This window comes from Vitis riparia, chromosome 7 (assembly GCF_004353265.1).
Source record: "Vitis riparia cultivar Riparia Gloire de Montpellier isolate 1030 chromosome 7, EGFV_Vit.rip_1.0, whole genome shotgun sequence".
Classification (NCBI taxonomy): Eukaryota; Viridiplantae; Streptophyta; class Magnoliopsida; order Vitales; family Vitaceae; genus Vitis; species Vitis riparia.
This window is the reverse complement of record NC_048437.1, coordinates 7,754,437-7,781,624: the sequence shown is the minus strand read 5'-3', so window position 1 is coordinate 7,781,624 and position 27,188 is coordinate 7,754,437. Positions and strand designations below refer to the sequence as shown.

At 35.4% G+C, this 27,188-nt stretch overlaps 4 protein-coding genes across 5 annotated transcripts; 3 read left to right on the top strand and 1 right to left on the bottom strand.

Moving 5' to 3' along the window:
- Nucleotides 1–1,834: 1,834 nt before the first annotated feature.
- Nucleotides 1,835–4,659, top strand: LOC117917558 (50S ribosomal protein L29, chloroplastic). The gene is made up of 2 exons (XM_034833874.1): nt 1,835–2,209; nt 4,257–4,659. Exons 1-2 carry the CDS (start codon nt 1,895–1,897, stop codon nt 4,425–4,427), a joined length of 486 nt encoding a protein of 161 aa, XP_034689765.1. The 5' UTR covers nt 1,835–1,894; the 3' UTR covers nt 4,428–4,659.
- An 870-nt stretch (nt 4,660–5,529) lies between these two features.
- Nucleotides 5,530–16,770, top strand: LOC117919126 (tubulin-folding cofactor C). Of its 2 annotated transcripts, XM_034836212.1 has the most exons (6): nt 5,530–6,737; nt 10,416–10,504; nt 10,616–10,652; nt 13,455–13,512; nt 13,632–13,741; nt 16,071–16,770. In XM_034836212.1, the coding sequence occupies exon 1, from the start codon at nt 5,604–5,606 to the stop codon at nt 6,657–6,659; it is 1,056 nt and encodes a 351-aa protein (XP_034692103.1). In that variant the 5' UTR covers nt 5,530–5,603; the 3' UTR covers nt 6,660–6,737; nt 10,416–10,504; nt 10,616–10,652; nt 13,455–13,512; nt 13,632–13,741; nt 16,071–16,770. The 2 variants fall into 2 exon arrangements, with proteins under 2 accessions (XP_034692103.1, XP_034692104.1); XM_034836213.1 differs by lacking the exon at nt 13,455–13,512 and having other exon boundaries at nt 16,071–16,765.
- Nucleotides 16,771–17,524: 754 nt separating this feature from the next.
- On the top strand, nt 17,525–19,176 carry LOC117919127 (transcription factor MYB93-like). Its single transcript, XM_034836214.1, has 3 exons — nt 17,525–17,883; nt 17,980–18,109; nt 18,216–19,176. Exons 1-3 carry the CDS (start codon nt 17,751–17,753, stop codon nt 18,943–18,945), a joined length of 993 nt encoding a protein of 330 aa, XP_034692105.1. The 5' UTR covers nt 17,525–17,750; the 3' UTR covers nt 18,946–19,176.
- A 3,480-nt stretch (nt 19,177–22,656) lies between these two features.
- On the bottom strand, nt 22,657–26,261 carry LOC117917411 (nodulin-26-like). Its single transcript, XM_034833678.1, has 5 exons — nt 26,118–26,261; nt 25,794–26,012; nt 23,201–23,407; nt 22,965–23,025; nt 22,657–22,860 (listed from the first exon to the last, which is right to left on the bottom strand). Exons 1-5 carry the CDS (start codon nt 26,259–26,261, stop codon nt 22,691–22,693), a joined length of 801 nt encoding a protein of 266 aa, XP_034689569.1. The 3' UTR covers nt 22,657–22,690.
- Nucleotides 26,262–27,188: the final 927 nt, after the last annotated feature.

The following is a 27,188-nucleotide window of genomic DNA, read 5'->3' as shown; positions in this document are numbered from 1 at the left end:
GTTTTGTTTTATATTTTCATAAGTTTTGGTTAATTTTATATCAAATCGATATTTTGTGTCAAAATACCCGTCGATATATCCGTAAAATCGAACTGTCAATATATCTGTAATTACCGATATTTTTATCCTTACTTATAATCTTAGGTATTTCCTTAGTGAGATTTCACTCAATCATTCTAGATTGTATCTCTATGGTATCATCTTGTGTGCATTCATATATATAAAGTTTGATCCGTTCTTCTCATTTTCTATGATATCCTTCATCCATCACTTTTGAATATCTCATGTCATCTCAAAGTAATAGCCAAGAAAAAGTAGTTTCTTCCTTTCCATTTCCTAAAAGACGACTAAGTTCATCTACTCCTATTGGTGTTTCACTTCAAGGTGATTTTACAATTAGGTGTCTCCAATTGACCACATGACTTGTTTCTATGCTGAATTCTTTTAGCAATACGTTGAGGTACAACACCATATTGATCTTTTTACTTTCCAAGACTCTCTGAACTCGAGCATTTTCCATGAGAGGTGTTGGAAGCCTCTAAGAACTATTCATGGGGTGATGCACCCTAACTACATTAAGGTGTTTTACGTGAGCATGCATTACTATTTGCCTAATGCATGCTCACGTAAAACACCATTATAAGTTAATATGTGTATGTTTAAGTAGCAAAATATAAAGCTCGGGTAGATGTGTTTTAAGTTTGAAATTAGAACAAAATAATGGAATTATAAAATACACAAGTTAGTCTAATTTAGCTTTATAGGTAAGCTATTGATGAATGAAAACAATTAGGAGTGATCAACCAATTAAAAGCATGCAAAACATGAAAAAACTCGGATGTTTAATCGTTTAATAGAAACATGTTTAAGCATCATCTTGGAGGGTGTTCAAGTGGTATTGGTACTTTTATTCAAAAAATTTATATTTTTTGAAATTATAATTTTTCTAATCTGGTACTATTAAAGATTTAGACTATGTTTAATCTTTGGAAAATTTGAGAGAAAATGTATGTAAAAGAAAATAAAGAAGAAAAGTGAAAGAAAAGAAAAAATAAAGGACATAAAAAAGATTCAAAACCAATAAATTGTTTTTATATCATTCTTTAAGCTAATTTGACTTATTTTTTTCAATCATGTAAAAATTAAATAATTTTAAAATCCATAAATTTCTAACTAATTTTAATCATATTTGATTTTTTTTTTAATGAAACCAAATATAGAAAAACTATTTTCCTTATTATTTTTTTTCTTCAATACTTTTAGGGGATTAAATATAACCTTCGGGTTTTAGTATAAAAAGATTTCTAAAAAATTGATTTTAAGTATACAAAAAATATAACTCTAAACATCGAAGAAACTCATTTTCTTTGATATTCTGGGAAGTATTAATTTTTTTAGGTTATGTTTAATTCCCGGAAGGTATTAAAAAATGAAAAAAAAAATATTAAGAAAAATTATTTTTTCATGCTTGATTTTACTAAAAAAACAAATAAAATATAATTAAAATTAATAATAAACTTGTATATTTTTAAATTATTTAATCTTTTTTGTAAAAATATAACATAAGTTAAATGGGTTTAAAATATGATAGGAGAATAATTTATTAATTTTAATTTATTTTTTTTAATACTTTTTTTCTCTTTTATTTATACTCTTTATTTTATTTCTCTTCTATTTTTTCCCAAACTTTTTAAAACCAAACACAGCGAAACTTAGATTGTGAGGGCAATACCAAATGACAAATACCCAAATTCCCGACCCAATTTCCGAAAGTGAAAAATATTAAAAAAAGGGAAAAAGAAAATAAATAAAACAAAGAAAATAAAATCCTTATCCACATTTTCACTGATTTGAGCAGAGAACGCAGAGAGAAGAAAGAGGGAGAATCACAGAGATGTTTAGCCTTGCCATTGCTTCACCTTCAAGCCTCAAAATCCCTCCCAAGACTACCTCCACATTTCCCAAATCCTCCTTCAATGGAATCCGAATCCCCACTCCCTACAAGCCGTCGTTCCGAAGCCCTTCTTCTTCTTCATCGGTGGTCATGATGGCAAAGAGGGAGGAAGAGCTCAAAGAGATCAGGGCCAAAACCACAGAAGAGCTCAACGAAGAAATTGTTGATCTCAAGGGTGAGCTCTTGATGCTTAGGCTTCAGAAATCGGTCAGGAACGAGTTCAAGCCCAGCGAGTTTGGCCGAATGCGCAAAAGGGTATTGTCTCTTTTACTTTAATTTATTTTGCTTTTTCCTTTTATGGTTGGTTTAGTGTTCAAGAAAATGAGTGAAAAGAGAAGAAAGCAAAATTTCAAATCTAAAAATGTTGAAATCGGAAAATTGAAACTTCACCGGAGGGTACTTTCTATATCTCAACTATATTATCCGTCTTGCTTTCTTGAGAAAGATTGTACTTTATTGGTTTGGCTACTGAGAAATTGCAGGAAAAGTAAATAAACCAAAATTCTGAATGTTAGAGTTTTCATCATCTGAAATCCTAAAATTTTAACAATTGTCCGGGTTTGATACCATTTATGGATGAATTTTTAATTTATTGGACCTGGAAACAAGAGTAGACACATGACCTGAATTTTCCCTTTCCTGCCCTTTAGTTCCTTGCAAAAAACAGTGTTAGGGTTTTATGGAGAACAATGGGTTCCATAAAAAAAACTATGGAGAGCACATGGGTTGAGTTTAGTTGCAGAAAGGGGTTCTAGCCATTGAAATTGGGTCCAAGATCTCAAATTCACTCTCTGGTTGATTTGTATACTGGGAATTGAGAATTCAGGTCCAGACGCCTAATATCCGTATAAACAATTCACAACAAAAGCAAAATTTTTGGATTGAACGGAATTGGGATTCCAATTCTGTGCAACCAAATGCAGAATTATGGATACATATTAAGCTGTAAATAGGGAGATAAAAGTGCTTAGTAGTAGTTAAGCTGTTTCTGTGGTTGGAACTCCCTATGAATTTTGTGGGAGGAAAATGTACACAAGATATATGTAGTTGACAATTGGATTGACTTCTCTTTTTGAAGCTCAATAGCTGCTTCTAGGAGTGTTAGATTGTTTAAAGATTTTATGCTTAGAAAAGAGCTTAATATGAAAGTCACAAAAATATTGCTTTGCTCTTGTAGAAGCCCTAATTTGGTTTATGTAATAAGTTTTTTCATGTTTGATAACACTTTTGCAATACCAATATTACTAGTTAAAATTACTACATTGATTTCGATTTCAACGTCTAGCTAAAATAAAAACAAGGAAGCTATCCCAAATGGCTCTTAGGTGGTTTGAATCTGGGTTGGTCTGAAGTACATTCAGGAAGGAGCAAGATATTTGTAAAACATTATTACTGATTAGAATATGTCTGACTAGTAATTTCTGGTGGCAAAAATGAATGTTTGTATTGTGAAAATTTGATTCAGGAGCATATAGTTATTTTTGTATAATCTTGTAAGAGGAGGCAACATTGTGGAATGTATGACTTTAAGAGATGATGTGTTATCTGCCAAGAACAATAAGTTCTTAAACCAAAAGATTGAAGGTGACTTAAAATTAGTAATAGATTATTATAATAAAAAGAGTAATATTCCTAGTTTTATTATGTTATTAAGGGAGGATATTTGGAAGTTATTTCAGGATCTAAATATTTACGATTGTTGTCCTATTCATAAGGGAACAAATAGAATAATAGATTGTTGAGCTAAGAAAGGTATTTGTAATACAGAGTCGATCATATGGTGGTCAAATTTTTCTAAAGATGTTACAAAGTTTAGTTTCAAAGATTATTGTGGTTCATTTTCAATCGAATTTGTAGGTACTCCGCTTCATAATCTCTTTTCATAAAAAAAGAAGGGCAAATATGACAATAAAAATGGTCCTTCTCTAATTTTTATGTAGATTCGTGGTTTTTTTTTTCTTACTTAAGATTTTAGACTGAAAATGGGAAAAGTAATGATGACAGTCCACTTGGAAACATGGAAGAAGGTCATCCAAACAGGGGATGGTGTAGTGGGATTTCAAAACTTTATGACCAAGTATTGATGATAAGTAAATATAAATAAGAGCATTTTAATCATGATATGGTTGAAAAGCCACATAGAAATAAAGGAGGTAGTAGTCGTTCAAGTGGGGTGATGGTACCAATCCTCTGAGATTTTGCTGAGTATGAGTGTTTTGGTGGGGGTTGCTGAAAATGACTTATGCCTCGATAACCTTTGATTTTGGTAGCATATTGATTTAAAGCTTTTCTTCAATAATAGGTTGCTCGCATGCTCACTGTCAAACGGGAAAGGGAGATCGAGGAGGGAATCAACAAGAGGTTGTCAAGAAAGCTCGACCGGCAGTGGAAGAAAAGCATTGTCGTGCGGCCACCTCCGTCCCTGAAGAAATTGCAAGAGGAAGAGGCAGCTGCAGAAGCTGAGAAATCTTGATATGCTAAATCAAGTGTTTATTGAATGAAAATGATATTCTTGGTGTTACTGGAGCTTCTTCAGAGTTGTTTGTTTTCTGTATTAGTAGACCATTTATACATAAATTTGTTCGTTGGTTGATAAGGAAAGGCTTGGCAGGGCCCATGATTGAGCAGTAAAATTCTTTCCTGGGAAAATTTGAAGCTGAAATGAAATGAGGTTGTCTAGGACTCCACCTTGGCCTTTCATTTTATCCTTGGAAGATGGATATGGCATTTTAGAGTTTAATGTAAAAAAATAAAAGAAGTGGTGAAAAGTGTTGTATTTTTGTATTTATTTTTTAAACAGTTTTATTTTAATAATATATATATATATATATATATATATATATATAAAATAACTTTTTTTTTAAAAAAAATTGGTATTTTACTCGGTAATTTTTTATATTAATTTTTAGCATTTCTAATTGGTAAAAATAATTGATCAACAATTGAACGGTTCGGCTTGGGAACGTCGCGAATCCAAAGTTGACCATGAAAGATATGGTGTTGTTTTTTTTTTGGGACAATTGTGTTTTAGTCTTTTAGATCTAGTTGAGCTTAAAAATTAAGTTTTGATTTATATGAGTTCACTATAATACGTAAAGGAAGATTGAAAATTAAAAAGAAGAATATGAATATTTTATCTTTTGGAAATGAACTTTGTTGAATATGAAAAAAAAAATAAATAAATAAATTTTATTCATTTTATAAACCTTAATAAAATTCAATATAATTTAGTGATTTGGAAAAAAAAAAAAACACTATTTACAAAAAAAAAAATTAAAGTAAATTATTATTATTATTATTTAAAAATTAAACATCTTGAAAAATATATATTTTTAAAATTATGTATATAAAAAATAACTAAAAATATGTCAAATTTATTTTAAAAAAGTGATATATTTTTAAAATATTTTTTTAAAATAATAATTTTTTAGGATAATTATTAAAAAAATATTTAAAATAAAAAATTTGTTAAAAAATAGTTTTAAAAGGTATATTATTCTCTTTATATTTTATATCATTCTTATTAAATATGCAACTTATACGTAGGAAATCTTAATTTTTGGTTCCAGGTCCGAATTACAATTGTCACTTTTTTTTCCCCTCTGAGAATCGTTTCGAGCGCACTTCAAACCACTCACAGTCGCAGCAAATGGAGCAACACCAGGATCCGAAAAACCCTAACCAAGCCCTAGACTCAGCCACCCAAAAAAAGCACGCTTCAATGCTGGAACGCCTCTCCAACCTCCAGCAGACCCGCTTGCAGCAGTCCCTCGCTCGCAAATCCGACTCCGTCTCCGGCCCTTCTTTTGAATCCACCCAATCTTTCCTAACCCGGTTCTCCGACTCCAAACGCTCCATTGAGTCCCAACTTGCTGGCGCCCGTCTCACCTCCGATCCCCAACGCCGATCCGACCTTCAACAGATCTCCACTTCTATTGCCGATCTCGAAAAGCTCGTAGCTGAGAACTCCTACTACTTGCCCTCTTACGAAATCCGCTCCGCTCTCAAATCGGTATCTGAATTGAAGCAGACTCTTGACAATTTGAATTCCGAGTTACTCCCCAAAAAGAAATTTTCGTTTCGCAATAAAGGGACAAAGAAAGAACCAAGCAACGCCCCAGAGGAGAAGGAATTTGGAAATGCTGATTTGCAGCCAAAACTAGTATTTTCGATCCCCGATACGCCGGGGTTTAGGAATAAGGAAGGTGAGCTTTTGGTTAAAGATTTTAGGGGTTCGGATATTGGGGAATTTACCATTTCGGATCTTGATTCTTGCGAAGTGAGGTTGAGTGGTTGCGTCAGAACCATTTTTATCCATCGCTTGAAGAATTGTCGTGTTTTTGCTGGTCCAGTTTCTGGGTCCATTTTGATTGAGGAGGTTGAAGGGTGCGTTTTTGTGTTGGCGTCACATCAGATTCGGATTCATTATGCCAAAGGGAGTGATTTTTATCTCAGGGTGCGGAGTAGGCCGATAATTGAGGACAGTAATGGTGTGAGGTTTGCGCCCTATTGTTTGTGTTATCAAGGAATTGAGGAAGATCTTAAAGATTCAGGTCTTGATGAGGAAACGGGAAACTGGGCAAATGTGGATGATTTTCGGTGGTTGAGGGCAGTGCAGTCTCCAAACTGGTCTGCTTTGCCAGAGAACGAAAGGATTGGTACTGTAAATATTTCAAATTTGGAAACCAGGAGTGAAGAAAGTTAGAGCATTTTGTATTGTGGGTTTGATAAGGCCCAGTGTATCCATTCTTTTAAATGAAAATTGAGGCATTCAAATTTTGAGGTAACCTTCCTCATTGTATTGAGATTGGTTGATGTGTTTCATTTGTGTGTTCTTGCCTTATATTTGAACTTGATCCTGGCCAATCAATCCTTTTGTATTATGTGTGACTTGTGGTTTTATCTATCTGTTAGTTTTTTGATGGATTGAATAATTGTAAATTTAACTACGATGTTTTTGAGGATGAAAAGAATGCCTACTTGATAAGTTTTCTTATGAGCTTGTTGATATTTATAAAATCTTCAGGGTAGCTTCTCCAACTATCTCCGTGAAAGAAATCATGGTTCAAATGCCTATGATTTTGCAACAAGTTACAAGTTTTTGGTCCCAAGTCTAGTGGAGGAGAAAACATGAGAGAACTTATTTGGTGTTGAATCATTTTCCTTTAGTAGGCTTGGCAATCTTGATCTTTGATTTGACAAGCACAAGAAAGTTAATGGTCACATGTAGTTCTGTTTAAATCTGCTTAATTGCTGAATAGTTGTGATAGTTGATTCGTTATACACAGATTGTATTAATCCATTATAACATAATATATTGGAACTTGGAAATGAACTGTTTCTGTTTGTGCAAATTTAGGAAGCATACAACATCTCTAGAGCTAGGAGATGTTTTCTTGAGTCTATAAAACTGAACCATCAATGTGGCAAAGTGTAATGCTTGTGATCAGGCATTAGAGTTGTTTGGAGATGTATACTTCTGAGAGAGATGAACTTATCATTCTTTTGGGGTTCATATTTGTCCTTTTTTGCTACTTATTTGATTCAGTAAATGTTCAATATATTGGGAGCATTTTAGCAAGGTGTTAGAATGTGCTTCTGGATGGGAGATCACTTTTATTTCATCAGACTTCAGGGAAGGGCTGTGTCTTTTTTCAGATGTGAAAGAGGTCCTGGTAATTTCATCAAACCTTGGAGGAGGTTCATGTAATTTTCAGTTACATGCACACAGATATAACAGTTTTTCTTGTTTTTGTTTTGGGATAGTTCTAATATTTTAGTCAAGATTTGTCTAAATGTTAGTCATTCCCTCTTAGAGAGCCCGAGTTGTATTTGGTTCCTGATCAAACACAAGGTCAGGATATCATTGTCGTCTTCATTATTTCAGTTACTATATTCCTTTTTTTAGATCAATTTCATTGGGGGCTTTTGGTTTCTATTCATCTAATATAACTTGGTGTACTATATTAATATTGGTTTCTGCATATACTTTGAGATAGTTCTTTTCTTATCCTCTTCTTCCTTTTTTTTTTTTTTTTCCATTTTTTTTCTGATAGGTAACATTTTTTTTCCTGGTTTTGGCACTTGGAAACAGACCTGAAACCTACTCCATCCATAAACCACCCCCCTGCCACTTGAGTTAGGCCTCTAGAGCAATTAGTCTTATTGTTTGTTACACTCACACACATATATAATTATTTTGCGGATATGGTTTTTGGTATAGCTTTAAACTACTACTTTGCATTGATACATGGTTGCATCAATTTATAGTTTGCTAGGGATGACCTTAAGCTGCCAACTTGCTAAGACAAATGGATGCCTCGGTACATTGTTGCTCTGATGTACTATCAATAGGACCTTGAACTACCATGTTGTTTCCAAGCATATTTTCTTGGGCCTTAAAATTACCTTGTTACCTCAATGCTTGTTTGCCAACCTATGATCTAGTAGGGCATTAAAATATTACTTTACCTCAATACATGGTCTTCTACAACCTTAACCTAACACCTTGTTCTCATATATGACTTGGTAGGGCCTTAATCGAACACATTTTCTTGATATGGTTCCCTTGATAGATGGCTTGACAGGAGCTTAAACTACTATTGCCTCAATACTTGATCGAGTACTGCCTCAAATTACTATGTTGCCTAAAAACATGGCCTTGATCAGATATAGTAGTTCCTTAAAATACTACATTCCCCAGGTAAATGGTTCCTTCAATAGATGGCTGGAATTAACGCTTATGTTTGCCTTGATACATGGTTTCCTTGATATGTTGTCTGTTAGAACGTTAAGCTATCACATGCCCTTAATATATGGACCAGTAGGACCATAAACTTCCATGTTGTCTGGATATGGTGGATAAAACCTCAAGCTACCATTTTGCCTGTTTGAATTGATACATGACTGCTGGATATGGTAGCATCCTAAATCATCATGTTGCCTCCATGCAAAGAATTGCATCCCTTCAGTGTTCGCTTGCTTTATTGTCTGAAAAAATATAGAAGTCCTATTGCTGGTGGCAAGCTTAAAAATATCAGTGGATAGAGTATAGAGAGGTGAATGACTACTGTGGTCCTCTCGCTGTCATCAGTTAGCAATACTTAGGTATTCCTCAGACATTCTAAAGATATCAATATTGTTTTGGTTCTTTCATCTTTATCCCTGAAGAATAGAGCACTTACCAATTTGCACAGACATTTCACAAAGGTCAACAAATTACTGACATCAGAATGTCAGAGCTCCTTAATTGGACTCACTTTTTGATGTGAATGATAAACTAGATGGAGTCTTTAAATGTGAGTTAATGATTGAAATGCCTAAGAGGCTAGAAGTGCAGGATGAGTTTAGTTGGGCGAGTCCTACTAAAATTGCTAATCCTTAAATTCTGAAGGCCTCTTTCAAACAGGTACTGACCCCAGAAGGCTTGTGTTTGTTATAACTGTGTCAGATTCATGTCTGATCGACTTGGTCTACTTGGATTTAATGCTAATGAGTTGCTGAATATGAGGCTGATTGAAGTTAAAAACCTCTACCCTCTTTGGTTCTTCTCCATCTGGTGGCTAGTATCCAGTTTCCTTGACATCTTGAAGCTAGTTAGCATTGCTCTTACAAGCTAGTGGCCAACAAGATGTGTAGCCATTTTGGATCCTTGTTGAGGTTAGGCCCAATACTTACACAATGGGCCTTCCCAATATCAAGACATGGTTGTATTCTGGTAATTCTTTCGATTCTTTAGGGTGTTGCTGTGAGAATGGACTTAAGTTCTCTTTAGCACTTTATTGTCCAGCATAGGAGTTCATTGTGAAATCATGTTTATTATAATAGAGGTGATAGACAATTCAACAATGTAGACTTCATGGGAATCTTGCCAGCTCTACAATCACTACTCCAATAAAAAAAAGAACCCGATGTTTGAAAATCTGGGGGTTGCTGCCCTTAATTTACATCTAAATATAGTATTGTGTTAGACTGTTGGTGGAAATCAAAGATTCTCCTGTAGGTTTAATAAGTTTTTATGTTATGTCTTGGTCCAAGTTTGACTTCTGGATTTCATTGGATCCTAAGTGATTTGTTGCTCTTGCATCATTGTCAAAGTTGGGGTTTCAACACCAGCCTGTTCTGTCATTAACCATCCGTCAAAAGTCATACCTTGAAATCCTTTTCTGACTTCCAGCCTAACACTAGTCACTTAGAAACATTTTATAGTGATTTCACTCTCAATTACTTCTTAACAGCTATCTTTCTAATATGCGTATTTTGACCATTGTCCGTGAATTATGCTTGGAAGTTGGAACCAGCTTCTGGCTTCGCTTATAAATTCTGTTCAAAATTTGGTTTTCTCCTTTCAAACTAAAATGATCAATCTTACCTTTCTAAGCTTGTCATGTATGGAAGCTACAGTTTAGGCATCTTGCTGATATTTTTCTTGTTGGTGTATTGTTTTCAAACCCTCTCTTAGCAAGTCCAACCATTTCAGCTTGCCCCAGCAATGATCAGATTCTCTTACGCAATATCCTAACAACTCGTCTGAATGGACCCATAATAGAGGTGATCTTTTTCTCTCTGGGACATGTGGGTTAGTTGCTTCTTTAGAAAGTATGCATCTCAAATCTCCCTGCCTCCTAATGATCTCCTTCATTATCTTCTGCGCCTGTACAGAACAGAGACAACTTACAAGATTATGGTATTTCCCAAGGTATGTTTTCTCTTGTTCTGTATTTTAATTTAGTTCAATTATCGGTTAGGATGAGTTTTCATAATGAAAATGCTAAAAGGCCCAACAAATTTAAGAAAGTACAATTTTTTATTCCTCTCTTCTTTTTATTTATTTTTTATTTTTTTATTTTTATTTTATTTTTATAGCATATTCTCTCTTTTATTTATTTATTTTTCACTCTCTGGTGTCCATTCCTCTGTTGGTGACACCTCTTTTGACATCAAACAGATGATAAGCTTGATTGCAAGAATTTTTGATGTCAAATCAGGTGTTAAGCCTGGTTGCATCAACACTAATCTCAATTCTAAGATTGCTGCTCCATATGCACATAGCCTTACCTGAAATTTGGGGGTTGTGGCTGTAACTGTGCATATAAAGATTAGCTGATGCTTTTGAGTCACTCCAGTGACCTTGGGAATGTCTGATGATGAGCCAGCTCTAAAAATATAAGGTGCTTGGATGAATGCTGTCTGTGTCTTGATTGTAGAGTAGTGTTTTTGTTATAACATGTATTAATCAAAATTATTCCTCCAAAGACTTGTTTTCCGGATAATTGAAGATGGAATTCAAAATGCTTGGTCCTGCATTTTTCTGAATAAACAGATGTTTTATGAAATGCAGCACTAAAGCATTGTTTGGATTGACTTCTAAGAAGTCAAAAACTCTTTTTTAAGTTTAATAAGAGTCTTAATGTCTGTTTAGTTAATTTTATTCAAAAAGCTTATGACTTAAAAAGATTGAAAGTGAAAAAAATGATGTTTTTTTCTCAAAGCTCTATTTTAATTTACGTATAAAGTTGTTTCATGTTTAATAAAACCTTTATAATGCCAATATCATTTTTTTAAAAAAAAATTGGACCTTTGGTTTCAGATTTTGCTTTCAGCTAAAAGCAGAACACAGAAAGTCATTCCGTTCTTTTCCTTTGGCAGTTTGGCTATAGCCTATAGCTGATAATTCATACTTAGTGGATCTGCCTAGAGCAAGACAGGTGGCAGCCCACCACATTGTTGTCTTGGGCCTAACCCCATAGGCCCTTAACTGGTTTGGCCCCTATGACAATCCTAATATGACCCTATAATCTTCTCTTTAGCATTCAAGGGTCTATAATCTTCTCTTTTGCATTTAAGGGCTCTCAGTGGGTTAGGTTCACGATGGGCTCCCTTTATTCAGATCTGAATCTCATTATGGATTGTAATCAAGTTTGGTTCAAGGATGGGGTCCACTAACCAAACCCCCAACCAAACTTTGTTCCTTCCCCAGGCTTTTGTTAGGGGTGTAGAGTAGCTAGGTGTTTTTCTGGTTTGTGTCCTAATCATCTAGCAAGTGGTTATATATTTCAATTGATTCACACTATGTTTTGAAAGACTTTTTTTTCCCCCCCTTTTCTATGAAAAACTAGATGAACTTAATTATGAATTCAAACAATGAAATAATTATTTGAATATCAACAAAAGGTGTTTCTTGGAGGAGTCTAAATGACCAAGCAGGGCATCAATGTTAACTTAATGTGATCAACTTACATACATGGGAGCTCATTGAGAAAAAACCCTAAGGTTGTCAAAATCTCCTTTGAGTAACTATTAAAACTATTAATTTGATTGAACAGTACACATTTTGCATTCATTTTGATGTTGAAATTCTATGACCAAAAAAAAAAAAAAAGCTAGATGTTAATATTTGATGAGATGAACAAGCAAAAAAGGATTAGAAGCCATCTTTCTTCACTTTGAAAGATTGTAAACAATGGTGGTGTGAGTAGTTTTTTTAATTCTTTCATTTTCCCTTCCATTACTTAATTCTTTGTTTTCTATTATTAGATTTATGTGTATTCACCATCTTAGTAGAACTGTGTTCTAAAATCCCTTCAGGTGTTTTTCTTTCCAATGTAAAGTAGCTTATGTCTAGAATTTATTGTAGAGACATGTATTAATTCATTGCCAAATACTTTTGCTAAGTTTAGAATTTTCCAACTTACATCCCATGGCTAATCATCTATTATATGTTAACATGCCACATATACTACACTCATACACAAAATCAAATTGATTTTTCTTTGCATATAGTTGGTGCATATTGTCATTTTGTAAATAAAAAATTTATTTGGTTGTCATTACATCAGAATCGACCAATAGAATTGGAATCACTTTTAAATTGGGCATTCTATATATGAAGATATCATGTATATCAAAGGGGTCAAATTTTGAAACCATGAGCTCAAAATATTAAGATGATGGTTTTCAGGGTTGGAGTTAGCTGGTGCAGATATAATATGCATGAGACTTTATATATGAAGATATAATATATACTGACAAGATATGATTTTGTAACACAACTTAAAATAGTACAGTGGCTGTTTTCAGTGCTAAATTAAACCCTATATATGAAGATAATATATATATAGTGATATCAAATGGGTACACGGTGTCGAATTTTGTAACCTTGAGCTTAAAATACTACAAGGGTGGTTTTTGATTGTTAGAATTAATGCAGGTAGTTTGCATTCCGCAATTTTTTAATCTTCAAGGATTAAAAAATAACTTGGCAGAGCATGAGAGGACTAAACAATCTGGAATATACCCTAGTTTTACATAAGAACTCACAATAATTGTGGTGTTTTTATATATACATTGTATTATATGACTACTTGCATTGCATGTGTTGAAGACGTGTCGAAGATATTAAGGTATAAATAAATGAAATTAATCGGTAACCATATGAACTTTGACTAATGGCTGTCTATTAATGTTTATAACACTTACCATGACTGTTATAATGGTATAGGATCAATCCTTCTGATGTACTCTGCAACATATTTTCCAAACTTGAATGAAGGATTAGTGTAAGTTTAAGCAGTTTAAAAGAGGGATTTTTGTTGATGATCATTTCAAATGCTAAAACATTTGTAGATTGAAATCCAATTTATTTACTTTGGCAATTGGTTTTTTGTTTTTTTGGCAGCCCATGTCATGTGTCAAGTTGGTAATAGATTTGGTGGTCTGCAATTCAGTTGCCATTTCCAAAGTGACTAAAACCCGGAACACGACCAGTTAGCAAATGAGATTTTGTCAGTGAGTATATTTAAGTTGAATCATTTGATATCATTTGTATAATAAATGTATCATCGACTGTCAATCTCTCCATCTTTCATTGTCTTTAGCTGGGAAGGTGATGTCATTGCCGATGGAAGTTAAGCCAACAAATAAGACGAAGTAGTTGATGGCTACAAGCCATCAATGATTTAGTAGGGTACAAATGTAGATACAGTATATTTTAGTACATTTAAACATGCATCGTAGCCAAATTGCATGATATTATATGGATGATTGCTCATTAAATAGTTCATAAAATGTTCCTAATCCCATAATGTTGGGCATAACAGTTGAGACAATTCGCTAGACGCCAAAGTTTTCATACAAATGTAGAGTCATTAACAAGATTTAAACATTGTTTGATTAGAAATTTGAATTTTTTGACTCCTTGCCGTAACGTCATTTCTTAAGAAATTAATCAAAATTTAAGCTAGTCTTCATTATACATTAACTTAAATTACACATATAATATTCTTTAGGTATCAACTGTGGCACTTAGGATGAGACCAATAGGTTGCCAGGTCCGCCTTCCATCCCTTTTGATATGTTGTTGTCAATTGAAACGGTAAAGATATGATGAAATTAGCATAGATTTTCATAACCCCACATCAATATATTGAGGTTACTATTAGGGTTGTTGGGCCATTGATAGTTGAATAGGGGGAAGTTGGTATGTGTTTGATGTATTATATCAAATACGATTCACGTGTACTCTACGTAAGAGAAGTATTTCTTATTAACTATAATTGGTGGGCTCTATGTTCTGGTTTATATTTGTTTATACTAGCGCGCAACGACACTGGAGAGTAACTGTCATTGTCTATCATTTCATATATTAGAAAGAGACAAACCTCCCTAGTTTAAGCTATATTCGGCTTATTTTAGTGAAGGTTTCAGACTAGAGGGAACACGTTCAACAGCTAGGTATGATCATTTTCTTGTTTATAACGAAGAAAAGATTAAACAGTACTTTACAAGTAAATAATCTGAAAAGGCCAAGTAGATTTAAGGTGACAATTAGTTGATATTTAAAGCTGATCAGGCAGACCTCATTCGAGGGTAGTGGACTGCTTTCTGCATGGAAATGGAAAGTCACAAAGGGGCACACGTGTCTCTGGAATCATATGAAGTCTCTGAGTTTTAGATGTATTGGGTAGAAACCCAACAGAGCAAGCAAATCAGTTGTTTAGCTGAAACTATAAGAAACGCTTATTTCAAATATTGAAAAGAAAACTATTAGGTGACATCACAAAACCCTTCTTATTTAATTGAATTAAACCTGCTTCTTTTGATGTGGGAAGGTGGTCCACCAGACAAGGAACCTTAGTTGAAGAAGCAATCTTCTTCCCACACACCTCTCTCTCTCTCTCTCTCTCTCTCTCTCTCTCTCTCTCTCTCTCTCTCTCTTTCTTCAAAGGAAAGTCTCTCAGAAGCTTTCATGAGGAAGGCCCTGATGATATGGGTTTTAATTTGTTTTTCTATGAACCTAGAGTGTCGTTGTTGTTACTTGTTACTTTGACCCAGTGTGGCCATTGATGTGATGCTTTAAATAGGAGTTTAGGTTTGAAAAGATAATAGCTTATGAATTAAGATAATGGCCTTTCTTTGGAAAACACGAATCCTGGATTTCATGTTTGAATGAAAAAAAAAAGACATGTACTAACTGCCTTTTGCAAATGTATTTGCGTAGGTACATACTGTACATAATAGTATTTAATATTTATATACCCATTCTTAAATGTGATTGAGGATCTCAGTGGATGGCACTGTCTCCATAGCTTAAGTTGAGGAATGGGTTCGCGCTTAGTAAGCAGCAAGCACAGATAGGCCACAGTCGATTTTTTATTGGCCACCCTCAGGTGGTTATCCCATGAAAAAGGGGAAGGAAAAATAAAAAGATTTTGCAAGATGATTTTGTGCTGTACTGTATAGGGAAATTGCCCAATCATATACTGTTGACTTATAGGCCATATATGGGGTGGGGGGTGTTTGTGGGTGTATTTTCAATTGCCAACTTTCTGGAAAAATGCTTACTTTTGCTATAAGAAATCGAACCACTGCTTCAGTTCTATCTTTCGAAGTGTGTGATAAAGACATTTCCATTAGAAATTAAACTTTGATTTTTTTGGCCCTTTTTTTGAAATTGATGTTTTATATCAATTTGTTTTCTCAACAGATTTAAAGGAATTTTACATTTTCTTCTTCCCTTTTTGGCAAAATGAATGACATGTATGGCCTGTATCTGTTTTGGCATGTATGGCATCATTAAATAAAGTGACAAACTCGTGTATCGAACTTAATTCTTCAGGAATAATATCTCTGTTGTTGGGCCAGTGTGAAAAAGCTGGAAGAATGTCATTGACGCATCAGAGTTATGATATAGGACAAGGAGATGAAGACAGGCATCAACAAATGCCATTGACGCATTCTCAAGGCAAAAGCTGGAAGAATGTCTTTGGGTTTTGAAAGATTGTGTTGGAAATTCAGAGAGTTTGCTGCACCAACTTCTCCTCTAACCAGCTCCCTCAATGGTCAAATGGGGGTCACATCTCTTCATGTCTCTATCTTACCCCAAGTTTTGATTGCTCATTGAAAACCAAAACATTTTGACAGTAATTATTAGTTTTGAAAGGGAGTAATCCTCAGAACTTCCATTTCGGTTCAAACAAAGGATCTTGGCACACCTTGCGCCTATTGGAAGGTGTATGTATATCACTTATTACCGTAATACAATTAAGTTTTCTTCCTCAGAGATGGATGGCTCATATTTCCCCAAAGAAGAAAAATATCAATCTTCTCGACCCAATTCTTACAACCCACAAGCCAGGACGGAAATATTAAGTTAGGAACCACACAAGGACCACATTACATAAGAGATGAGATTGGTTGGGGCGTGAAATCACTGTCTACACACGAGGAAAGAGACTCATGATTACTTTTAATATTACTCCCACGAGATCCACCTCATGAGACCCTTCAATTTATTAAGGCAAGTTTGCATATGAGTATTATCTTCGATTAACAATCCCCCCTGAATTATAAACCACCATCTTCGCCTAATGACCTGCATTGCATTTCATCACTCTCTTCCATGCAGAGATCCAAGAACAGGTTTTGAAGTTGGTCTGATCATTTCCTAATCATTTTGATGATGCAGTAAAGGGATATGATTCATATGAACATGCTGCTTCTGCAAATATGAAAACAGAAAATTAGCTTAACCGATCAGTTCCAAATTTCATAACCTTACAAACAATATGTCCAGTCCCGGAAGAAATATTGGCGTGTGCAGGATAGTGATTTTTCCTTCTTGTATTCACGTGGCACAGTGTGATAGGCACGTGAATTAGAATGGAGAGAGTGGAGCTGAACTTCATTGTGAGAGCCAGTATATGCGTAAGCTGGTCAGAAATTTCAGAAAGAGGACCCATGCATGATGCATTAATATCAATACGTAAGTAAATTAAATGAAACCCATGCAATCAGTGACGACTGAAAGCTTTCTGTTGCGTGCATGGAATGGGTTCTTCTCTCCATCGCCAACAGGCCATCTGTCTGGTTATCTGACTTTACTTGAGCTTTAATTTCTGATATATTTTTTTTGTTGGTTTTAATGTGGATTAATTGATTAATTAATACCTTATTATATACCTAGTCAAGTATATAATTCCGAGAAACCAATAATTTTATATTCCTTTATTTTTTTCCACATCTGTCCATGTGAAGTGGTTCCAAAAGTAGTCTCCTCAATCAATTTATAGGTGGAGTACTAGTTCAGAGACAGGGAGAGAGAAGGATAAATGTGTCCTTTGGAGAAGAAAAGGGCCCTGTTGGTTTGCAAGCAAATGGGAGGCGAGCACGTCGGTCACCACTTTGTTGGGAATAAACAAGGTAGACAAGTGGGAAGGGGTCTATAAATAGTAACCTAGTGTTTTGGTTGGATTTGAGGGATCTAAGCAACTAAATCAATAGAAAACGGAGTAACAATATGGGAAGATCTCCTTGTTGTGATGAGAGTGGCCTCAAGAAAGGGCCTTGGACTCCTGAGGAAGACCAGAAACTTGTCAAATATATCCAGAAACAAGGCCATGGAAGCTGGAGAGCCCTCCCCAAACTTGCAGGTACAATTCACACAATGAATCCCCTTTTTTTTTTTTGGGTATCTATCTGTCACTAGCAAAAGGCATGGGTGTTCTTAATTTTGTCTATATTTACAGGTCTTAATAGATGTGGGAAGAGTTGCAGATTAAGATGGACTAATTATTTGAGGCCTGATATCAAGAGAGGGAAATTTTCTCGAGAAGAAGAGGAGACAATTCTGAATCTCCATTCTATCCTTGGCAACAAGTAATTCTTCGAACAAAATCAACTGCTTTAATGGAAGCATTTTAATTCTATTGAATAATGTGTATTAATTATTTTCATATTTCTTTTTCTGGTTTTCCTATTGTAGATGGTCAGCAATTGCTTCTCACCTTCCTGGACGGACCGACAATGAAATCAAGAATTTCTGGAACACCCATCTTAAGAAGAAGCTGATTCAGATGGGTTTCGACCCCATGACTCACCGGCCTCGAACTGATATGTTTGCAAGCTTGCCGCACCTCATAGCTCTGGTTAACCTGAAGGAGCTTATGGAGCACCAGTCGTGGGAAGAACATGCTGTGAGGCTACAAGCAGAAGCTGCTCAAATGGCTAGACTTCAGTGCTTGCAGTATCTCCTTCAATCTCCAGCTTCAGTTGCGACTGCCTCAAATAGCATCAGTGGCATCACAGACATGGAAGCATTTAATCTCTTGAGTTCACTCTCTTCAATCAAAGACACACAAGTTTTGAATTCTTCCCAGTTGGAAACTCCCACCCCATCTTCTTTTGGAGCTGGCCTTGATTCCATGCCCTTCTCTCATTTGCCCAGTTTGGAAACCCCTTCCACCTTCGAAACACCTTCAAGCAAGGACATGGCTCAGTCTTCTAACTTCACAGTGTTCAGCCAAGGTGAAACCTTGCTTAACTCTCCATGGCTTCCTTCTTCTTCGTCTTCTCATGCTGCCCTACCTGCAACCGAGACTTCCATCACCAACCCAGCAGACGCATCTAGTTCTCCAAGCTATGAAGGGGCCCCTCCTTCGTTTTGGCCTGATGGCGTCTTCATTGAAGACCCCATATTTCGTGAGATTGCTTAGTTTAAAATACGTATGAAAAGGTTTGCAGTTGCACCATCAACCTCTTCACCGCATGACACACTCTCCATTGTTCATACAATCATCCTCGATATACTCATTAACCTAGTTATGCATGCGTTCATCCTTATGTTGTATGTTTCTGAATCCATCCCATGGTTCAGTTTTCTTACTCCTTTTTTTGTAAGTTTATATCATAATGTGCCATGTTAAATATACAGTCATTTCATCAAAGGTTTTCCCTCAGTTTCAGTACTGAGATTTGAATTTCTTGTTGCCACTTCTTGCCAAACAACAATCCAATCAGCCCTTTTCCAACAAGAATCGCATGGTAAAATTTCAAAACAAAAAAAGAGGGAGAAAATTTGAATAAATAAAATATGATCATGAAGGTAAGGATTCAAAACTACTGAATTTGGAAAGCTCACTATTAGTATGGATGTTCACACGCAAACTTAAGTTTTTCTTTATTAGTTGTACTTTAAATGGTATGTTTTAATTAACTAATTAATTAATCTATAGTTTAATTGGGGGGTAAGTGAAGATCAGGCTGGCTAAGCCAACCACTCTGAGAGATGGAGCTAGGTCCAAAATCCATTTCACTGTCTTGTTCATCACTAAACAGCCCTTTATTGAAATGGAAAAACCTAATAAATAAATTATTTGGGGGCCATGGCCTGAGAAAGAGTTGACCAAAGCCATTTGTGTCAAAAGGGTGACGTCCAAAGGATTCTCAATGATAAGAGAGGGACCAAGTTTGTTAGAAAACAAGGTTTTTAGAATATTATTCTGACTGTTGAATTGATTTATGGCTGCTACCTTTCCCAGCACAAGACTGCATGATTTTAATTAATTAATTCAATGTCATGCAATTGAAACTGATAGTGCAGTAATGTGGATGTGGGTGATCAGTACAACGAAAACAGAAGTCTCTGCAAGTGGAAAGGTGTGATTTTGAAGATGATGCCTGCCCTCCATTTGTTTTTTTGACTAGATTCATAACTTATATATCATATCTTGCGTATTGAGACTTTTACCAATGTTTTGTTGCTAAAATCGGTCGTGAAGATGAATTCTTGCATCAACATTGTTAATTATATTTATTAAATCAATTTAATTAGTTTTAAATACGTTCGATATAGTGACTTTAAGAAACATTTTTAATATTTTTAATACTTAAAAGATAATTTTTTTTAAATATTAGAAATATTAAAAACATTTCTTAAAACTCAACGAGACTTTTAACGGATTATCCGAATTTGAATCATACTATTTTTCTTCAAATGAATTTTAAAGGTTGTTTTATCGTCCGTAGAACGGGATATAATTAACTTGTGAAATTCTAAACTTGGCGAATGAAATAAATTTATGGAATACTATTAATTTATTGATGCTGAATCAAGCATATAAAATACAATAAAGATAGAGTGCTTGAGGGCATCTTTTTGGCTGTTTGCTTAAGGAGAAAAACGAAGTTAAAAAAAATATTGTTGAGGATCCCCTAAAATCAACTGGCAGTTGGTGCTGTGTTAATATAATGGAGCTAGACCTTCTAATGAGGGTTAGGTTTGAGACAATTTTCAATTCGACTGGATACCCAATAATAGATTCTTAAAATTTCCATGTTATCTGTAATTTGATAAGTGTGCATGTCACTAAATGTTTATTTGGATGGGAAAAATCTAAAAATTAATAAAAATGTGATTAATTAAAAATAAAAAATTGCTAAATAAGTTATATGTCAACCTCATCTTATATGCAAATCGATTAGTCCACTTAACAATATCCGGACCATGAAATATATATGCATGTGTGTGTATTTTTTTTATGACATTTTCGATTTCCTTGAATTTTTTAAATGTGTTTATAAAACTTTCTAGTTGAATTGGGCACATAATTGAGTATGAAATTCAAATAAATTAATATGTAAAGGCCATGAGAGAGATCAAGTGGCTATTTATTGTAAAAAATGACAAATTAAAAACATAGTATAACATATGTAGGTGAGGAAGATTAGAATAAAATGCATGCCCGTACAATATTCAAGAGATGGGCACTATTTCAATCTTGAGGAGTAGGTATTGGACTTTTGATTGTTACTTTTCCCACAAGGGATTGACTGTAGACACTTGAGTTAACGAATCCATCAAATTCTTCACTAATTAAAGTCCAAATTGCTTAGAAGTAGAAGAATGGGTGTCGTGTGGGATTGAGTTATAAGGTGCTGACTGCATTTGATTAAGTTTCTTTTGAGTAAGCTACATTCTGGAAAAAAAATTGTTGAAACTTTGGTTACAATTTAAGAAGTCAATGATATGGTCATTCATGGTGGTGAAACCAACAATAAAAAACTTCTAGCTTGTGGAGAAAATGAACATAATAATCACTACACCATTCAATAGTGAAAAGGGGAAAGTGAAGCAAGAAGTTCACCACCTAACCTAACCCCCTCACCCCAAAATGTCAAATGTAATCATAATTTTATTGTTTGAATTTAATCCTCTTCCAATATATTTTAAGAAACGTGGGCAGCTATATATGTTGTGGGATAATAAAGAATATTGACTTTCTAAATACTTTGATGGCTAGGGTTTTAGAAGTATTGTGACTCTTGAGGCATTACCTAAAGGAACTACCATTAAGGTTCTAAAATGGATTAGGGCAACCAAATTAGATCGTGAGTGAACTCTCGGCTAATTGAACATAAGATAAGAAAAGAGTTAAATTAGGGTCGAGGAGTTTCATGGGGCATGTACTATTTATGGCAAAAATCATTTTAGAAAATTAAAATGAAAGTTGATGATTAACTAACTATGATTGTAGGGAAATTTTTTAGAGCTAAAAGGTCTTCAGATGATGAAGTTCAACCAAGATTGATAGTGGATGCTTTGAATATAAGCTATTTAGCCTTAGAGTTGAAAGTTGTTAACAACTAGGTCTATTTTTTCTTATGGGTGCCCTGATCTTGATGGTAATGTTTATGTTTTTTAAAACTATATATCATATGATCAATGTTTTCCACTTAGAATAAAGGTGCCTTGGCTCCATTTTTTCTTTAATCCTGAGTTGAAAAATAGATCGCGCAGAAGTATTCAGGAAACTATTCCAAACAAGGGAAACTGCAGGTAATTAGTTAGCCTCTTAAGTCAAATTCACGATTTAAATGCAAAGAAATCAATCACAAGCATAGTTGAGATTACCTTAGTGGATCATGACGGCATAATATATGTAGTGGGTAGCAGTAGTGAAGAAACGAGGGCTGCCGACAATTATCATTGAAAGGGGGGGTGTGTTGTTTCTTTGATTAAGCTGAGTCTAATAACCAAATGATGGGTATATTTTTTGGAACCACGTGTACTTGCTTCAATGGTCTTTGGCTGCAGCTCTCTGGTGGGACATTTAATCATGCAGCGTGATTTCACAGACTCATTTTATTAGTGATTTGGTTATACATGAAGTCTTCTGTGTGTGTGGCACGACAGAATTTTTGTTCCCTATGTCTGTCTCAACCGGAGCCATGTGGTGTAATCTAGGCCATGATTTGCTGGATACATGTTTGGGGAAAGAGAAAATTGAAAATCTTGGAGAACAGTATGGCCAAGTTTTCTTTATAGCCCAGATCATAAGTCTAAAATAATTTCAGAATGTGAATATGAACTAACCCACTGGGACGGTCTAGCAGAAGTTCAAGTAATATAATCTGTCTATGCCTCATCTAGTTTAGAGAAAGAATAGTGCCTATGCATTTTTAAAGCCGTTTTTCAGGCAAGGGAAGCCTAACAAAACTGTAGATTACAGTTGCTGTAGTGGTTCCTAGAATGGGAGCCACAATGTAGATCCAAAGGCAGTCAAACTCCATTGAGACAAGTGCCGGGCCTATGCTCCTAGCAGGGTTCATGGAAGCTCTTGTTATTGGCCTGCAGATTGCAATGAAGAACATGAGCATTGATGTGCTTGTCAAAGAGAAATTATGATAAAGAGGAATTCGGTTTTTATTAGTATGTGGAAAATTTTTCATTTCCCAGCAAGGAGGACATTCACTAGCACCGTGGCTCCTACTGTAACTCCAGAGAGCTCGTTTATCTGTTCAATTTTCAAGAGCATCAGTAGGAAGTCAACTGAGTAGCAATGAAACTAATATTTTATCCAAGTAAAGAATGGATTAGTAGAAGCATATAGAAGATGAAGGCTGTCCAAGTAACATTTTTAAGGTAACATTTTAGAATTGCTGAACAAGTAAGTTTTGCATAGGAGGTACTGCTCTACTATCGGTGGCGACTCCGCAAATGGCAAACATTAGAATAAAAGAGATGATGAATTCCCATGTGAAAGCTTCAGGGATAGTTGTTGGACTGGAAAACTGAGTGACCGTGGCACATATAGGTATGCTGGTGTTCAACATAACAAAAAGGGTGAGGATTGCCAGGCTTGAGCCTGCCACCTGAGATAAAACATATGGTGGCACCTGCAAAAATTCCAAGAAAATTTCAATTGAACAGTTGTGGTAGCAGAAATGAGGTTGGAAGGTGATGAATGATTATGCAGTTGAATATGGTATACGGGTTTCCCCTCTCAGTAGTTTCAGAAATGTAAAAATAGAAGTTAAAAAAAAAAGGAGGAAAGAGAAATATCATTTTGAAAACAGTGGGGATTGGGCCTAGACTTGTTGCTGCACATGTCGGTTCGAAAGTCGAATATGATTTGCCAATATTGTGACAAGCCGGATCACAGTGCCAAGCAATGTTACAAGAGCACTCGACCGAAGCATAAACCTACACCACTATCCAACTTCACCACTACCATTGTCACTTCCTCTCAAAATTGGTTGGTTGATTTGGGTCTGTCCCATCATATCCCCTCCGATCTCAATAATTTGGCCATTCATTCTAATTGGACATATTACAGGTCTTCCATTTACTGGTATGGGTTTAAAAACTTTCTTTAATCTAATTCTTCACTAAACCACCTAATTGCCACAAACTGAAGGTTTTTGGCCGCCTATTATCCATGGTTTCGTCCTTACACCCACCACTCTTCGGTGGTTACTTACCCACCCAAAGTGCCCTTCATTGTCTCGATATCCTGCTGAACGTTTTCTTCATAGAAGATCGATTTCCATTTCAAAGCCATGATTCTTCCATCTCTCGTGTGTTCTCTTCTGATTAGTCATGGTTGTCAACAACCATAAATGTTTCTCCTATGCATTTCAATGTATCCATTCACAATCCATTTCAGTCAATTATATGCTCTACAGCTGGTTTGGAAACACTGCATGTATAAAGTTTTCGCCCACTCATTTTGCATCTATTGGTCCTCTGACTATGTCACAGGCCAATGTGCTCAATCCTCCCTTGGTAAGTCTAGTCTACTTCTCTATGCACATATGATAACCCATGTCCTAACTAATGTTGGTCTATTTCTCTCCCAACAGAAAGTTATACAAGACTGGTTGGACAAAACTAAAATGTTCGGTGTGAATGTGACTTCCACTCCTCTGCCCACTACAATTCCTCTGCAACTTGATGCTATAGCCCCTGTTGATCCTATTGTCTATGAGAGTGTCATCAGTGTTCTCTAACATTTATCTCTTACAAGACTTGACACTTCTTACATTGTCTGCAAATTCTCGCAATTTATGCACAAGCCCCCCGTCACTCATTGGATAGCAACTAAGAGGGTCCTCTGTTGCTTAAAGAGAATCTTGAATCATGGCTCAGTTTACATAACAACACTCTTCTTCAACTACACGCTTATACTAGTGCTTGCATTGTTTACTTTGGTGCAAATCCCATCTCTTGGTGTTTCCGCAAACAAAGAACAATTGTTCGCTCCTCAACTGAAACCGAATATTGTGTTGATGCTGGCACTGGCACTTGGATTCATAACCTTCTTTAAAAGTTGGCATCACTCTACCGGCACCACCTATAATTTATTATAAATTTATAACAATGTTGGTACCATATAGAAAATCCTATGTTCATGAATGAATGAAACACACTGTCATAAAATTTCATTTTGTAGGGGATCGAGTATCAAAAAGCAGCTTGTGTGTCTCTCATACATCCACAATGGACCAGCTTGTTGATGCACCAACTAAGGCTCTCTCAGGATATCAATTTCATCTGCTACTAACCAAGATTGGTGTTCTCCAAGGACACCATCTTGGGGGGAAGGTATAAGGAAAGATGGTAAAGATCTTATCAACTCCAGCCCAACATACTAATCAACAACCCATGATTTGTGAAGAGATCATGTTTTTTACCTCATAATTCTTGCTATTGATGTATCCATATACCTTTATGGACAAGCACCAAGAAGCAAGAAAAATAGTAATGCCGATTGCAAAATGTAAAGGAAGCGATCAACAATGTCCTAAAACCATATACATTTGCCTAGTAAACAATTTTTAGGTAGCAACTAGCTACTAGTTAAGATTGACAAAATATCATATCATTCATCATCATTTTCCAAACTGCAAACCTTCCCTTTTCCCCTTTCTGGGCTCGCATCCCAGAATACAGAGGAAATTCTCCAGGGATACGCACAAATATAGGGGATCCAGAACTAGCTATTGCCTAGAATGATTTCTACTTACTGTTTGAAAAATAAAATGAAAAAAAGTAAGGAATGTGTCCAACATCTGAGATTGCTCACCCTATAATTCCACTAAAGACAGTTTTCATTGTGAGAACCTAAGTACAGTTTCACCATTTTGCTTGCAAGTTTCATAGATGCAAATGCTAAAGACCACAATCTGGTGGCCAGTGCTTTCATGTACAGCATATGGAAACAGAGCAAGAGGCAACAATTCTATGTTCACGACAGTTAAAGAAAGAGCTTAAGATGCTTGCCTGTCTCCATGGGAACTTGCGTGATGCAGCGAAAGCAATAGTCACAGCAGGATTGAAATGGCCACCTGAGACATGCCCAAGTGTGTATATCATCACCATCACAATCATACCCCATCCCACTGCTATGCCCGTGACAGTAAGCCGATACTTCTTGTCAATAAGCACACACCCACAACCTGCAAATATGATCACATAGGTCCCCACAAGCTCTGCAAGTATCTAAGCGTCCAGGAAATATGCCCAGTTGTTAATAAATAACACGGCGGAAAACTATAGGAATTTAAAAAGACAACCAAAATCATGACTAGAACAAGAAAAGCTGACTTTGTGGCCATATGGTGGGCTAGCAATGGTACTTTCAGTTGACTCTGAAATGGAGATGACTTTTTCTTCTTCCACTGGTGAGAGATCACTCATTGTTGGAGGTTTAGGGGAACACCCAACCGGCAATATGTTCACCTCAGCCATTGGGAAGCTCAGTAGCCAACCTCAGTAAAAGGTTCTCTCCTTATACATACTTACAATCTTAGTACTTCTGAACCTAAATCACCGGCTTTGATAGAATGAGGAGATTTCTCCATTGGGATGTTCACAATTTTTTAAAAGCAGATATTCAGGGATGATGCACTACACAAAATTGTACATTTAATTATGGAAACTCTGTTCACTTCAATGCACTGAAAACTAGGGAATTTGGATTTAGTCCCGGTTACTTGGGAAGCATCTGACAGTGGTATCCTAGGCTTTTTGTAGAAAGGGTTGGAAATTCCTAAAAATTCTCTAGTTTTTTGGGATAATTTTGGACTCTAATGAGACAAAGGCAGAGAACCATATTATATGATGGTGACAATTCAACTTGAAATCTAAACTGAAACTTTTTGTTGCTCTAAAGTCTTTTAAGGGCTCTGATACTGGAAACAGAGATGTAAATTTGCAATTCAAAGCAGATGTCATAAATCAGACCACCATTTTGATGAACCTTCAGGCCTAATTAATCAATGTTATACTCAAATACTAATCGGGTTGAGTATAGGTCAAGATTCTAGATTCTCGAATGGACGAAAGAAATCAGACAGTGAACGAAATATTGGACTCTGAATCATTCTAGATTCTAGAAAAAACCATGGCAGCAATTTAATCATCAAAGGAAAAAGGAAAAGAAAAGAAGAAAGCAAAAACAATGTACACTGCTAAAGCATCTCATCCATAAAGGAGTTCATGATAAGGGGTAGGTTTGGCCATGGTTGATAATCATATCTGATCTGATCCAAGATGTTCAAATTTCCCATATTCTGCTATGATCTAACACATTATCATATCTAAGCCTGACAGGCTCTCTAACCTCACTTCAACTGACAGAACTTTGAAAGGACTTCCATGAATGATGGCACCATG

Coding starts and splice junctions, on each gene's coding strand:
- LOC117917558 (XM_034833874.1), top strand. CDS start 1,895: ATGTTTAGCCTTGCCATTGCTTCACCTTCAAGCCTCAAAATCCCTCCC. Junction 2,210..4,256: donor TTGGCCGAATGCGCAAAAGG/GTATTGTCTCTT, acceptor CTTCAATAATAG/GTTGCTCGCATGCTCACTGT.
- LOC117919126 (XM_034836212.1), top strand. CDS start 5,604: ATGGAGCAACACCAGGATCCGAAAAACCCTAACCAAGCCCTAGACTCA.
- LOC117919127 (XM_034836214.1), top strand. CDS start 17,751: ATGGGAAGATCTCCTTGTTGTGATGAGAGTGGCCTCAAGAAAGGGCCT. Junction 17,884..17,979: donor AGCCCTCCCCAAACTTGCAG/GTACAATTCACA, acceptor CTATATTTACAG/GTCTTAATAGATGTGGGAAG. Junction 18,110..18,215: donor CATTCTATCCTTGGCAACAA/GTAATTCTTCGA, acceptor TTCCTATTGTAG/ATGGTCAGCAATTGCTTCTC.
- LOC117917411 (XM_034833678.1), bottom strand. CDS start 26,261: ATGGCTGAGGTGAACATATTGCCGGTTGGGTGTTCCCCTAAACCTCCA. Junction 23,408..25,793: donor GCAAGTTCCCATGGAGACAG/GCAAGCATCTTA, acceptor GAATTTTTGCAG/GTGCCACCATATGTTTTATC. Junction 23,026..23,200: donor TCGCCACCGATAGTAGAGCA/GTACCTCCTATG, acceptor AAAATTGAACAG/ATAAACGAGCTCTCTGGAGT.